The 16,079-nt window shown below is 46.2% G+C and overlaps 1 protein-coding gene across 1 annotated transcript in view; it reads left to right on the forward strand.

The window, feature by feature from the left end:
• LOC138647890 (flavin-containing monooxygenase 5-like) overlaps positions 1-16,079 on the forward strand; it is a 170,202-nt gene that overhangs the window by 8,667 nt on the left and 145,456 nt on the right. The window contains exon 2 of the mRNA XM_069737227.1: positions 6,483-6,671. Within this exon, the coding sequence (XP_069593328.1) occupies positions 6,483-6,671 (189 nt within the window). The remainder of the gene's footprint in view (positions 1-6,482; positions 6,672-16,079) is intronic.

Raw genomic sequence — 16,079 nt, forward strand, 5'->3', positions numbered from 1 at the left:
ATCATGCATGCTTAGACATTTAACCAGCATGCACTTGCAAGCCTGGACTAACTACCAACGTCCCGTACCGTTGGTGCACCTGCTCAGAATGAAGGTAGTCAGCAACGCTACATTGCTTCCCTCACTGTAAGCCCACTGGTTAGGACACCACCAGCAGCAAATGTGGAGGTATCGTCGCAAGGCCAAAGCAGTCAGGGAATCACAAGGTTATTGGTAGGAAACTGTATGTAGGCCGACATCGAGAATACCATCACCAACCCTCTCTCAATCTGCCATGTCCACCACCACCACCACCGCTAGTTCCACCATATGCACCTCTCCAGTCCAGCCCTGATGGCCTACGCAGTACCATGCTATGACCTACCTAGTCGACACTTCTTTGCGAGTAAAGCCATCCCAGCCCTCCACCAGCATGTCAAAGACCGCATTGTCCATGCACTGAGGCAATCAGTCAGTAGAAAGGTGCACCTCACAACAGATGCATGGACCAATAGGCATGGCCAGGGACGTTACGTGTCCATAACGGCAGACTGGGTTAATGTGGTGGATGCAGGGTCCACAGGGGACAGCCATAGTGGGACACTTCTGCCTAGCCCACGGTCTAGGAAACAGTTGGCTGTAGGCATTCGCCACCCCTCCTCCTCCTCCTCCAGAAGCGAAAGCTCGTCCACAGAGCGCAGTCGCACGACCACTCCATCCGCAGCTGCCAGTGTTGCACACGATGTGTCCCATTATCGAACAGCTAGTGGTAAGAGTCAGCAGGCTGTGTTAGAAATGAAGTGTTTGGGCAACAGACACACTGCGGAAGTACTGGTCGAGTACTTGCAGCAACAAACTCAGTCATGGTTGGGCAGTGTACATCTTGAGGCAGGCAAGGTAGTCAGTGATAACGGAAGGAATTTTATGGCTGCCATAGCCCTTTCAGAACTTAAACACATACCTCGCCTGGCTCACACCTTGAACCTGGTGGTGCAGTGCTTCCTAAAAAATTATCTGGAGTTACCAGCCCTGCTCCTGAAAGTGCGAAGACTTTGCTCGCACATCCGCCTGTAGCCCGTACACTCCAGCCGTATGCTGAACCATCAGCGATCGCTGAATCTTCCCCAGCACCGCCTAATCGATGTTGCAACAAGTTGGAACTCCACACTGCACATGGTTCAGAGGCTGTGCAAACAGAGGCGTGCTGTAATTAATTTGTGGGAGGATACACATACACGGGCAGGCAGTTGGATGGCAGACATGGAGTTGTCTGGTGTGCAGCGGTCAAAGCTCCAAGACCTCTGTCAAGTCCTTCAGTGTTTTGAGGAATGCACACGGCTGGTAAGTGCAGACGACGCCATCATAAGCATGAGCATCCCACTAATGCGTCTGCTGATGCAAAGTTTGATGCACATTAAGGAGCTGGCGTCTGCAGCCGAGGAGGGAAGCCTTGATGACAGTCAGCCATTATCTGCTCAGGGAACTCTCCTGGATGAGGTGGCGGACGAAGAGGAGGAGGATGATAGGTATGAATATTTATTGGAGGAAGATGCTTCTCAGGGGGCAATAGAAACTGGTGGCGTTGCAAAGTCAGGTACACAGTTTTTGCGAGACACAAGTGATGTTGATTTGCAAGAAAGTGCTCCTCAACCCAGCACAAGCAGTGACTTGACACCTGGAACATTGGTCCACATGGCTGAGTATGCCTTGCGTATCCTAAAAAGGGACCCCCGCATTATCAAAATGATGACCGATGACGATTACTGGTTGGCCTGCCTCCTGGATCCACGATATAAAGGAAAATTACAAAATATCATGCCACATGAGAACCTTGAGCAAATATTGGCTACCAAACAAGCAACTCTTGTAGACCGTTTGGTTCAGGCATTCCCAGCACACAGCGGCGGTGATGGTTCTCACATGAGCCGTAGGGGGCAACATTGCAGAGGTGTTAGAGGTGCACAAATCCGAAGTGGCATTGGACAGAGGGGTTTTATGACCAGGTTGTGGAGTGATTTCGCAATGACCGCTGACACGACAGGTAGTGCTGCATCGATTCAAAGTGACAGGAGACAGCATTTGTCCAGTATGGTTGCGAGCTACTTTTCCTCCCTTATCGATGTTCTCCCTCACAAGTCATTCCCCTTTGATTACTGGGCATCTAAAATAGACACCTGGCCTGAATTGGCAGAATATGCATTACAGGAGCTTGCTTGCCCTGCTGCTAGTGTGCTATCAGAAAGAGTATTCAGTGCTGCTGGTTCAATACTGACCGAAAAAAGGACACGTCTGGCTACCCAGAATGTTGATGATCTAACCTTCATTAAAATGAACCAATCATGGATTTCAAATTATTTTGCCACACCTTCTCCTGCTGACAAATGTCTTGCTTTTGGCCTTCTCTTACTGACTTCTCCAATTCTGCCAGTTGCAGCTGCTGAATGTCCACCATAAGCCATTTTTATACCTCCCTAAATGGGTTGACTCCCCCCACAGGGCCGTAGTCACCACCTGGCGCAAGCACTCGTGCAAGTGCCGTTTGCCTGGACAGGTGGGTGCGCCTACTCTTGGGCGACGGCACTGGCACAGGGTCCCTCATAGTACAATGAAGTGTCTCTGACGGTGGTGGTGCACAACCAACGTCAGACACACGGTCGTAATATGAGGGGCCCTGTGCCAGTACCGCCGCCCACGAGAGAGTGTTCCCCCTCAGTTCGAACAGTGCTCTACCACTTGCAATACTTACCTCTCCCTGCTCCACCACTGTGTAGTCTGTGCTGTTAAATCCTTCAATGGCACAGCCAATACAAATTTGTTGAAATGATAGATGATAATTAAAATATACAGGGGCCATGGCCTCCATTTAGACAAGTTAATATTTTGCACCTACTACCACTGTGTGCTACTCAGCAGAGGAGCCCACCCCAGTACCTAGCTATGCTGCCTGTTTAGTCCTGTTACCAATTTTGAACTTCTTTTAGCCTACTTTTGTATTTGGGCCTACTAACCGTGTCTGCGCCACCCATTACAGTTGTCCTCCACTGAACAAAGCAATGCCGCCTGTTTAGTCCTGTTACCAATTTTGAACTGCTTTTAGCCTACTTTTTTATTTTGGGCCTACTAACTGTGTCTGCGCCACTCATTACAGTTGTCCTCCACTGAAGAAAGCTATGCCGCCTGTTTAGTCCTGTTACCAATTTTGAACTGCATTTAGCCTACTTTTTTATTGTGGGCCTATAAACTGTGTCTGCGCCACTCAATACAGTTGTCCTCTACTGAACAAAGCTTTGCCACCTGTTTAGTCCTGTTACCAATTTTTAACTGCTTTTAGCCTACTTTTGTATTTGGGCCTATATCTGTGTTTCCTCCTCATCCTGCCCATTGGCCAGCCACTGCTAGATGAGTCTGCTGGTACATTGACCCAGACCACTACTTTCCCCTTGCACTCTACACAGCCTGAATCTAACCCTGCTGAAAGTAAGGTTCCCCTTCTCGCATACTATACCACCTTACACGGGGACAAAGAGGAAGGTGCAGATGAAAGTGCAGGTTCCTTCATCAGGTGGGGGGGGCATACTTGTTGGCGACGTCACTGGCACAGGGCCCCTCATAGTACACAAAAGTGTCTCTGGCAGTGGGAGGCGCCACCCACCGTCAAACACACCGCTGTACTATGAGGGGCCTTGTGCCAGTGCAAGTGCCAACGAGTGGGCCCCCCCTGCTTGCTCAGGATTACAGCACTTGCAAAGTTGAAATACTTACCTCTCCCTGCTCCACCGCCGTGACGTGTTCCGCGTTTCCTGGGCCCACGAAAATCTTGAGCCAGCCCTACCCCCCCCACAACTTTAGCCAAATGACCCCCTGTTTTCAATGCCTAACTATTATTATAAAGTAAATTAATATTGACAAGCTTAAGAAATAAGAATTGATGTTTTTGGCATTAAAATGGGCACTGTAGGTTTTTTCCTGTCCTCCACTCACTGCCGACTTTGATTCTCCATTGACTTGCATTGGGCTTCGTGTTTCGGTCGGCCCCCGACTTTCGAAATAATCGGCCGATTATACCCGACCCAACTATTCTAAAAAAATAAAAGTCGCTCAACTCTAGTGACAAGGGTACTGATGGATGGAGCCAGTGACGCGCTTCTGGAGCGATCATGTTAACTGCCTCTGTCAGAGATTGATAACAGCATTTAACATGTTAACAGCCAGAGGTGCATCGCGATTCCACCCAAGGCTGCTAGGGGCACATGTCAGCTAAAGAAATCAGCTGTCCTGTGCCAGAAAATATGTGGGCTCGGCTACAGAGACAGCATAGAAGGGGGAGATATGGCTTATATATAAGTCATATATATATGAAGGGGTTAAGGGTCACACAGAAGCCTCTAGAGGAAGAAAAAGAACTAAACCTCAAGAGACTAGCAGCGTCTTTGAATGCACAGTGGGCAGGAGATTTTTTATTAAATAAATCTAGAAAAGTATCATTCACAACATTATTTTATGCTCTTTATCAATCACCATGAATAATTTGATCAATGTACTATGTGGGCTGTTATTACAGGAACATCGAATATGTTTGTTATTTGCTGATTAGTGATATTTATTTTTTTTTTTTTTAAAGTGCATTAAAAATGTAATTATTGTAATTGCTCTGTTTTTTTTTGTAATTCTATAGGAAAAAGAATCGTTTTTTTCCCTCTAAGGCTGTGTGCACACGTTCCGGATTTTTTGCATTTTTTCGCTATAAAAACGTGATAAAAACGCTTAAAATATGCTTAAAATACGCATACATATGCATCCCATCATTTATAATGCATTCCGCAAATTTTGTGCCTATGTTGCGTTTTTTTCCGCATCACGGAAAAAAACGCAGCATGTTCATTAAATTTGTGGATTTTTTGCAGATTTCCCACTATATTATTGCATCCCAGAACCTCCGGGGAAAAAACGCAAAAATCTGCCAAAAAACATGCAAAAACGCGAGAAATATGCGAAAAAAAGCAAAAAATCCGCATGCGGATTTCTTGCAGAAAATGTGAGGTTTTGTTCAGGAAATTTCTGCCAGAATTCCTGAGTGATGCACATAGCCTAAAACACAAGTACATAGATTTGTACACAGCCATGTATTTCTAAATCTCTGCAATGCAGCTTCATGTATACAAAATCCTCACATTGTATTCAGTGTAGGCTGTGGCTCTTTGTTTTAGCTGCTGAGTGCAGTGATGTAGGTTGTGAATTCAATCACTGGGGAGAACAAATCTCAAAACATAATTATTTTTTCATTACTTTTTAGTAGTTTTATAGGAACAAAAAAAAAATCTGACACTTTCACCTCCAGAATACAGGGACATAGAGATGCATCTGTTCATAGTAGTGTATTTCTATGTAATCAGTCTGTGGGTTCAGAACCTGCAATGCAGCTTCAAATATACCAAATTCTCCTATGCAGACCTAAGTTTGCTGTGGCTCATAGATTGAATTACTGCCTGCAAAGATGGCGAATTTGATGTCTTTAAGGACTAGATCATAAGATAATTATTTAATGTAAAGGTGTGCAAATGATGATCCCCCCCCCCCCCCCAAGGAGAAGGAGCTATGAAGGGATTAAGAGAAGACAAAGAGAAGCATGAGGGGAAGTCGGGACAGCACCCTGACCTGCGAAGCCTGATGTCTCAAAGCGGGACCATTCTGCTAAATCTGGGATGATTGGGAGCTATGGTTCCAATATTTTTGTGTATCTATTGTAGCATACATTTTAAACCTGATTGACTATCATGGGATTTGAAGCACCACTCCAGCATTTGTTTTTTTTAACCACTGGGGTGGGGCAGCTAATGTAAGTTCCCTGACCCTAGTGTCATACTTATCAGTAGCTGTCTTCATCTGTTACAAATGCAGCCCAAGTCCTCTGCCACCATCTTGTGACTACAACTTCAGATTGACTGGAAGTCAGAGGTAACTGCTGCAGCCCATCACTGTGCTCTTGGTTCTGTCGATGCATAAAGCACAAACCGCTGAGCCCAGTGATGGGCTGCAGCAGTCACATGCGCTATAGACGTGATGTCACCAGTGCAGCCTGTAAACAATCACTGGAAGCTGTGATGGAGGGCTGACACCGAAAGGGGGATTGCTTAATAAAGCTTCATTGTGGTTTTTTTTTATTTTGTGTTTTATTTTAAACAAGTGATAGCAGACATGCTTTAAAAAAATATATAAACAACAAAGCCGTTTGACACACACAGACTATTAGGCCGGGATCACACATGCGAGAAATACATCCGAGTCTCGCATGGTAATACCCAGCATTGCCGCCGTCACTCAGGAGCAGAGCGTGCGGCCGCATGTATTGCTATGCGACCGACGCTCCGCTCCTGAGAGACGGCGGCAATGCCGGGTATTACCATGCGAGACTCGGACATATTTCTCGCATGTGTGATTCCGGCCTTAGATTACCACAGTTTTGGAATATAGATTATCACAATTTAACTTTTTTTTTTCTTCAGGAAATTCCAGAAGATTCTAGAGCCAGTATCTACAAATCTGTTATTATAAATACATCAAAGGAAATGATGTGCTTCAGTGATTACCCGATCCCAGATGACTTCCCAAATTATATGCATAATTCCAAAATTATGGACTACTTCCGACTGTATGCAAAACATTTTGACCTTTTGAAATACATACACTTCAAGGTAACTATATTCCCTTCTATTTGTAACTGACTGTACACATGAATTCTTTTCAATACCAGACTTGCCTAACAATTCTTATTTTAGAATTTTAGATTAAAAATGTTAATATACAAGTATCTACAGCAGAGGTTCCAATCTTAAAAAAGGGAAAAAGGGACACTTTAAAGGGCATATAGGGTCTTAGTTGTTAGCAGAACTCAAACTTTTTCAGGAGAATTTTCTCTACCAGTGGAAGACGGAAAACATCTGCTTTTGGATCAAAGCTTATTTGTATACAAGGAGATGGTCTCTAATCACCTCAATGAAGATGGCGGCAGGAGTGTCTACCCAAGATACATTTACAGCAGTTTATATAGTTATACTGATGTAATCATTTCAACTATAGTATCAGTTAACTTTCCATAGCAAATAATATTGAAACTAGTGCAGGAAGGTATATAAGGAAGCATGTCCATCTGGAATAAAAAAACAATGGGAAACTGTCTTGTTGTTTTGCTTATATTGGAATTTGTTTCCCTTCCAGACGTTAACTTTAGTTGAACCCTTCTTGTTGTGAATTCTGTGGCAGAGCTCCCTCTTGTGGTCACAAGTGATACTTCGGCTGATTCTCTCTGTGATCTTCCGTTAGTGGAGAAAAGTGGTACTGCGGCTTCTGAGTTTCCTTCCTCAGGTGATATGGTGAAGTCGTTAGGTGCTACCCTATTTAACTCCACCTGGTGCTTGGATCCTTGCTTCCAGTCAATGTTCTAGTGTTGGACCTGTTTCCTCCTGGAGTGTTCCTGTGGCCTGCTGATCTGCATAGCTAAGTTCCTCTTTGCTATTTGTTTGCTGTTTTTTCTATTCCAGCTTGTCTATTTGTTTTTTCTGCTAGCTGGAAGCTCTGGGACGCAGAGGGTGTACCTCCGTGCCGTTAGTTCGGTACGGAGGGTCTTTTTGCCCCCTTTGCGTGGATTTTGTAGGGTTTTGTGTTGACCGCAAAGTTGCCTTTTCTATCCTCGCTCTGTTCAGGAAGTTGGGCCTCACTTTGCTAAATCTATTTCATCTCTACGTTTGTCTATTCATCTTAACTCACAGTCATTATATGTGGGGGCTGCCTTTTCCTTTGGGGTATTTCTCTGAGGCAAGGTAGGCTTATTTTCCTTCTTCAGGCTAGCTAGTTTCTCAGGCCGTGCCGAGTTGCATAGGTAGCGTTAGGCGCAATCCACGGCTGCCTCTAGTTGTGTTGGAGAGGATTAGGGATTGCGGTCAACAGAGTTCCCACGTCTCAGAGCTCGTTCTTATTTTTTGGGTTATTGCCAGGTCACTGTATGTGCACTGACCTCTATGTCCATTGTGGTACTGAATTACCAGCCATAACACCTTCTAGCAAAAAATACATAGGAAAGCAAAAAACATCACATGCCGAACCAAAATCATATATAGTAAATGTTATAATGAAATCCTTGTTATCAAGAGACTATATAATTAATCAAAACTGAATTATTATAACAAACTTAGGCCATTCATGGTTTTTCTTGAGAAAGGGCACATGTGGCATGATTACATTAACTCATTGGGTTGGTAGCCCAGCTTCTCAATATCTCAGCCTCTAGGTTCACTGATCTATAGTGGTGAGGTTCCATTCCGGTCAGTGGGATAAACCTCATAAAAACATCCACATTATAAATATTAAATGCCCGCCAGGGCCGTGGGGTACTCGGTACCGGTTTCGGTACTTAAAAAGATGTGTCATGGCAGCAGCGACACGGTCCATGGTCCTGGGTGCCCATGTAAAAGGAAAGGTCTTTAAAGGGGTTTCGAATAAAGTAATAAAAGTTTGTGATGCCACCTGTGGTATTTGGTCAGAGGTGACAAGCGCTGCTTAAAGGGGTCCTCTGGGATGATGTTATGGCAGCCAGATGGTATAACTTCCCACAGGTGAAGTAGGTCCCCAGGGCTCCCGGTGAATAGATGGAAGATGGTGAATGGTGCAGTAAAGAACGAAGGATGCAGTTGTGCAGTCTATTTACATGGTTTACTGATGGTAGCAGGCAGCCACAGTCCAGGGCACCAGATCACAGGTACAGGCAGGGTCTGGCCGACTTGGAAGCGAGTTTAGAGTTCAGCTTTACCAGGTAGAGTAAAAAGCCTTCCTTCTAGCACTGCGGTGTAGTTCCTTACTGCCTATGGCTTCTTAGTTATCTCTGTCCTTTATTGAAGTGGGACACAAACCTGTATGACAGGTGACTCAAGCCTTTTTACAGGGTCTCTATCATGACCGGGGCTCTATGTGTCACTGTTAGTGATGAGCGAGTGTACTCGTTGCTCGGGTTTTCCCGAGCATGCTCGGTTGGTCTCCGAGTATTTGTGACTGCTCGGAGATTAAGTTTTTATCGCCTCAGCAGCATGATTTGCGGCTACTAAACAGCTTGAACACATGTGGGGATTCCCTAGCAACCAGGCAACCCCCACATGTACTCAGGCTGGGTAGTAGCTGTAAATCATTCAGCTGCAGCGATGAAAACTAAATCTCCGAACACTAACAAATACTCTGAGACCACCCGAGCGTGCTCGGGAAAACACGAGCAACAAGTATACTAGCTTATCACTAGTCACTGTGTCTCCTGGGTATTAGGGTGGTTACGTGTAGTCTAGCTGTCCTACCGTTTTCTTCTGTGCCTCCTAGAGTATGACACAACCTCGGTCTTCCGGTTACCGGTATCTGCGCTCTGTCAGGGAGGTAGCCCTCTCACAGCTATTCTCCCTTGTTGTCACTCTCCTGTGCTTCGTTCTCCGGCACATTCGCTAAAAGCTGTTCTTCCTTCTGTATCTCGCTATCTAGGAGCTACAGAACTCCAGGCTGTATGGCCCCTTACCTGTCCTTCTGCCTCAGACTGCTCCAGTCTGCTGTCTGGCACCAACTGTCTAAAACTTCCTAACTGCCTAGCAGCTGACTCCTATTTTTGAGTGGTGGTCTCCTTCACTGAACTGTTCAACATCTGATGCTGGTCAGCTGAAGTCATTGGCATCATGCAGCCTGCAAGGGTGTGGCGCACCCATAGACTAAGCCCACACACCCAGCCAGGACCCCCATCTTCATGTAGTGTCGAGGTGTAGAAGAACTGTACCTCTCCCATGGCTAAAGCCCCTCGCCACATTACAAAGATCCACTTTGATTCCCTATTTAGAAGTTTTCAGATAGTCACCTGGTGTTGGTTTATAAACCTTTTCTATTTCTATAAATAGAACATATGTTGGAAATATGTTTAGACACAATAGATGCTGCTCTAGATATAGGGTTGCGTACATATATTGGTGCGAGCAGACAAATCAGAGGAAATTGACTCCTTTTCAAAACTAGATTGACAACAATCCATTCACTCTGAAATTTACAAGCAATTTCATTTGCAGTTAAAGGAGTTTTCAGTTCCAAATCGTTAAGTCTTCAGCCACTCTGTGTGACTGCAGCCTTATGAATTACCCCAGTGCATGGACTGTGCGCTGCGGAGATTCTCTGGTTTCTGAGATGGACCGGAGGAAATGTGTGAGTTATACATACTCCTGGCCAGAGGCATGATTTTGCTACATACTACTGTATGAAAGCAAGGCCGCACCCACTGGCTGGGAGTATGTAGAACATATAAACGTCCTCCGGTCCCGAGTCAAAAAAAAGCGAATCCCTGAGGGGATTCAAAAGTCTATGATGAATTTCATAGAGAAAAGTAGAACGGCACTAGGTTACACCTGCAGTTTTTTGTGGCTGCAGCAGCAAAAGTTCCCTGTACACTATCAGGTGGTATCTTGCACTGGCTTTGTGGTGCTCAACATTGATTAGCAGTCCAAGAGCAACATATACAAAGAAAGAAGAAAATGTGGCACTCACCAGCTTGTGCTGCGATAAAAAAGTCCTTTATTGCGCCATAGCGTGGACTGAGGATATCATAATAACAGTTGCAGGTATATGCGAGGGTGCAAGGTGACCGAGGACGACGGCCATTTCGCGCGGACTGCACTTGAATGGATCCAGGTGCGATTCATAAGTCTGCAGTCATGCAGAGTGACAGCAGACTTATCGATTTTGACTGGACAACCCCTTTAAAGGCATGGTCCAGCACCTAAAATGTCTTTTCTAAATATCTATCTTTACACCATAACATCTCTTGTAATTGGCTTTATTACACAAATCTCTACTCTTCTAACTATCTAATGCCTAGATGTGTTTTTTTACTGCACTTCATGTGAAATTTTTTTAGAGTAGTCTCAAACGGGACATCACCAGTGACTGGTGAGCGTAGCCTCAGCCCTTTTCTGCAGCATCTATCACACCTCCTTAAATATGTTTTCTGTGTCCTACTCTGCATGTTTATCATCTAAGGTCTATTTTAGATGGCTGTATCAAGAAACTGGCCAAAAATGCGAATGTGAATGGCTGTGGGCAATTCCGTGTGCTTGTTCGCATTAAGGATGGGTGTATGAACTTCCTTCTATTGAATTCGCTCATACATAAATGGAAAGAACTAGTGTACGCTGTGATTTTCTTGAAATTCAGATGAAAAGTGTGTGTGGAAAATCACTGGTGTGCACTGGCCAAAAGCCCGCTACTGGTTCATTGACAGTTCTGCTTTTACACATTGTGGATGGGTACAGGAGCTGCATTTTATCATATGCACTGTTCTGATCCATAAAACAGGTCAAACCAGTGAATCCAAAAGTTGAGCATCCAGCATCAGGAGTGAGGTTAAATATCAAAACTTTATCTAACTCTTTCCTGACATTAGACATATAGTTGCATCCTATGCCTGGTCCACATTTTTTATGAAGACTCGATACCCCGCATCTTCCTCTAAAAATAGTGAGTAAAGCTGAGCTCTGACAGTTACTTTTTAAAACATTTAAACAGTAAGATGCACTGTGTCTAGTGCCTATGACCCTATGCCCCATGTAATGCTGGTGGTTTGCCATGCTAGCTAGGAGCCTACCATGAGCATCCCCTTGCCCGCCATGAAAGTGCTACTTTGAAGACCAGTATATGGTTTCCACCACAACACAGCGTAATTTTTACTATAAACGGTCACAGTGATAATACAGTGTGTACTAGAACCAGATGATTACAGGTCCACTAAGGCCATGTTCACACCATCCTTTTTTTCATGCGGAATCGCCGCGATTTTCCCGCTGCGGGTCCGCAGCTGTTTTCCATGCAGGGTACATTACAATGTACCCTATGGAAAACAGGAACTGCTGTGCCCACATTGCGGAAAATCGCGGAAAAAGCCGCGCTGAATAGCTGCGGTAAAAAAGAAGTACCATGTCACTTCTTTTTGCGGAACTGCAGCGGTTCTGCACCCATTGACCTCCATTGTGAGGTCAAACCCGCAGTAAAACCCGCAGATGAAAAATATATCTGCGGGTTTTACTGCGGTTTGTGGTGCAGAACCGCTGCAGTGTGGCTGCCCCCGTGCCCCAATCCCACCCCCCCAAGCTCCGATGCCACCCCCCCGTGCTCCGACGCCCCCCCGTGCCCTCATCTTCCCCCCTTATACTTACCCGGCCTCCCGGTGTCCGTCCGGCCGTCTTCTCCCTGGGCGCCGCCATCTTGCAAAATGGCGGGCGCATGCGCAGTGCGCCCGCCGAATCTGCCGGCCGGCAGATTCGTTCCAAAGTGCATTTTGATCACTGAGATATAACCTATCTCAGTGATCAAAATAAAAAAAATAGTAAATGACCCCCCCCCCTTTGTCACCCCCATAGGTAGGGACAATAAAAAAATTAAGAATTTTTTTTTTCCAACTAAGGTTAGAATAGGGTTAGGGTTAGGGTTAGGGTTAGGGTTAGGGGTAGGGTTAGGGGTAGGGTTAGGGGTAGGGTTATGGGTAGGGTTAGGGGTAGGGTTAGGGTATTTTCAGCCATTTTAACCCTAAAAAACTTCCTAGAAAACACACAGACTAAAGCATGTCAATATTTGATGTGACAACCATTTGCATTTAAAACCACATCAAAGCATTATTTTAGGTACAACCACACAGTGTTAGGGCTAGCGGATCGCACCAAATAATAAAGAGGTAGATATGAGGTGTGTTTGCAGCCCGGGGTCCACCGTGCAGAGATGGTACCTGCTGCTGAGTAATGGCGGATGGACACTTGCTCACATGTGGGATAGGCTTCACCCAGTGTGAATGGAAGCGAACTCTGTTGCTTCACAGAGTCGCCAAAATACGCTGCTCCCTGTTAGAAGTCTCAGGGTGCAGCTGCAAAGACACTAGTGGGATCCCTATGAATCACCCCCACTAAATTGGTGATTGGACTCGCTCTGACCCTCGGTGGCTTTTGAGCCCGCGCCTGAGGATGCCCCGAGTCAGATGCAGAGTCCAAGCGGGAATTCCCACCCTACACTGACAGGCTGTCTGGAAAGCGCACAGATTGCGCACGGTGTCGTACAGACGGGCACTGCAAAATGGCACTGTAACGTGTGCTAGGTGTGCAGGTAGCACTGTCGGGCACTAGGTAGCTTCCACAATTCGCGAGCTGTCAACAACATGATTAAGGAGCTTTCATCCATTGACAGTCATTCATCTACACACACACGTTATCAAGTTTATACTAGCGCATGGCCGTGAGGCCATGCAAACCTTTTATAGTTGTAGCTCTCAAGGACCTTCCTAATGGTCCAATAGGAGCTGCTGGAGCGCCCCCAGACACAGGGCCACGAGTTCTCGGTACCGGGCCTCTCTGGTTCGGTTCGGAGGCTGTCACGGTGGCTAGACCCGGTCCGCGACCCTGCTAAGGGGCGTCCAATAAAAGTGGTGCAGTCTGTCAGGGGTTCGTGACGCCACCTGTGGTGTTTGGTCAGGGTGACCGACGCTGCTGTGGGGTCTGCTGGGGTGATGGAATGGCAGCTGGATGGTATACCTTCCCACAGGTGAAGTATGTCCCCAGGGCTTCCCAGTAAGGTAGATGGTAATGGTGTAGGGTGCAGTCAATAACGAGGATGCAGCGTTGCAGTCTCTTTACCTCTTTACTGAAGGCTTCAGGATCCACAATCCAGAGCATGTTTAACAGGGCTATCGGAGACCGGCCGGTCCGATGGGCACATCCAGAGTTTCCTTCGCAGATGGAAATCATTGCCTACCACTAGCGCCTGTGTGTTGTAGTCCTACCCTGCTGAGCATTTGGAATAGTCCTCACAACTGCTGCTCTCGTTCGTTCGTTCTCTACAGCTCTCTCTTTCTTTGGTTCCAGATCTTTCTAGTTCAACGTCCCCCAAGTATGTTATGGCTATGATGCACCCGTATGACGGGAAGGCCTGGAGGTCTTCCGGGACCCTAGAGACGCCCCTCTCCCACTGTTGCCCCTATGTCTTCGTAGGTGTTTAGGTGAGACAGCCAACCTATAATTAACTGTCCTGCGGAGTTCGGAGTAAGGCCTAGAGTCAGTTACTCCCGCCGTGTTCCGGCCACCGGCTACGCGCCTCAGTAGGATGTTGCCTCGGTCTCACGGCACGACTCCTACTGGTACTCCTTTGTGCTTGATCTCGTTTACACTGTTCCACAATATCCTTCCCTTCATGTCTCTCTCTTGGATACTGCTGCGGGGTGTGCAGGCGCGGTTCCGTTACGTTCTGTTCTGTTCGCTAGGCACCTGCCAGGTTCCCACGCCTGACAGGGACCCCCCTGTGTCTTCTCCCTGCAAACCCTCTGCCACGGGATATTGCCCGAATCCAACCCAGTCAGCTTCTAACTAACTTCCTCCCCGACCCCTAGTTTTACCAGTGTGAGGAGTGGCCCAATAAATAAAGCCTTTTGCTCCCCCTAGTGGCCGGAGTGTGAAGTGTAAAGTGTTCTGGTGATACCTGGTCAGGAGAACTCCTTTAGTGCCATTAGATGTACCATCACTCCCCTTAGTGGCAGAGCGTCATACTGCAATGACCAGGTCTCTGGGGCACTGCACTGCTACAGAACCTGAGCGTGTGACCCCAACCTCCAATGGGAGGTCATCCCGTGGGTATGCTCAGAATGGGAAAAGCAGGACTTAGTCCATGAAACGCCTGCTCGCCGCTGATCAGTGCTGGTTACAATTGCTGGACCTGGAAGGGCAGCAGCTACCAAGCACACAGTATGTGCCTGAGCCAGACGCTGGGACCGACATCTCTGCTGAGCAGGCTCCACTGTGGCTGGAGAAGAATGGGAGACAGCAGGGGACATGGATTCGAGATTCCCCCTGGGCAGCGGTGGGAACTCGACACCAAACACACAGTTTAAGGATCTTGGCAAGGAGGTTGTTCCAAAACATCTTGAAGAATTAACCTCAGATTTTCTATGGATCTAGGCTTTTGCAAATCCTTCTGTCCCCATGAAAAATCAGACAGACTTGATAGTGACACATTTTTAAATGCTATAAAGCAAATTGTCTCTTCAGAGAGGAAGAGGACTAGAACTCTAGTGCCACCTTTGGAAGTAGCAATCCTAACAGTCAATGTCGACCCTTTAATGAGCCTTGTCACACGACTTAGGTTAATAGCCAAACCAGAATCTCAATTTGCAGACACTGTGTTTCGGGGTACTGCCCCTCGTCAGTGCAAAGTGGAGATCTGGTTTGGCTGATTGAGAGGCGTCTGACCGGGATCCAAGAAGTATCGTTTCTCCTTGCGGAGAGTGACGTGATAAGCATGTCAAGGTGAGGAGACTTAAAGCCACAATGCTCCTCTGGGAAATATGCAAATTGTCTCTTCAGAGAGGAAGAGGACTAGAACTCTAGTGCCACCTATTGGAAGTAGCAATCCTAACAGTCAATGTCGACCCTTTAATGAGCCTTGTCACATGACTTAGGATAATAGCCAAACCAGAATCTCAATTTGCAGACACTGTGTTTCGGGGTACTGCCCCTCGTCAGTGCAGAGGAGCATTGCGGCTGGGGAAACATTGGGATTTATTGAAAGGGGATAAAATAATTGGGATCAGATACCACCCAATCCCAGAATTATTTTCAGAAAAAGTCATAATCTGGGAAATGTAATAGCTCATTCAATACCTATTTATAACCAAAAAGTAGGATCCACCTCTTTCACGGGGGGAGGCCAAGAGATTTTTTTTCCCATGTCACAATTGTGGAATGTGTTAATCACTAAAGCTAACAAAGCAATGTGGGGCGTACTAAGCACCCACTAAATGTGAGATTGAGCGAACACCTTAGAAATATAAAAAAGAAGTTTTGCAGACCTCCATTATCTAAACATTATCTAGATCATCATGATGGATGAGCTAAAGGAACAATAGTCACTGGCTTGGAAATAATAAGACAAGATTGGCAAAAGGGTGATTATATTAAGAAAATGTCCAGAGCTGAAAGTAAATGGAGCTTTAACCTGGACACATTGAAGCCAATTGGTTTAAATAGTGAAGTTGAGCTTTTTGCATTTACCTAATTGGCCTT

Source organism: Ranitomeya imitator, chromosome 8, assembly GCF_032444005.1.
Source record: "Ranitomeya imitator isolate aRanImi1 chromosome 8, aRanImi1.pri, whole genome shotgun sequence".
NCBI classification, from domain to species: domain Eukaryota; kingdom Metazoa; phylum Chordata; class Amphibia; order Anura; family Dendrobatidae; genus Ranitomeya; species Ranitomeya imitator.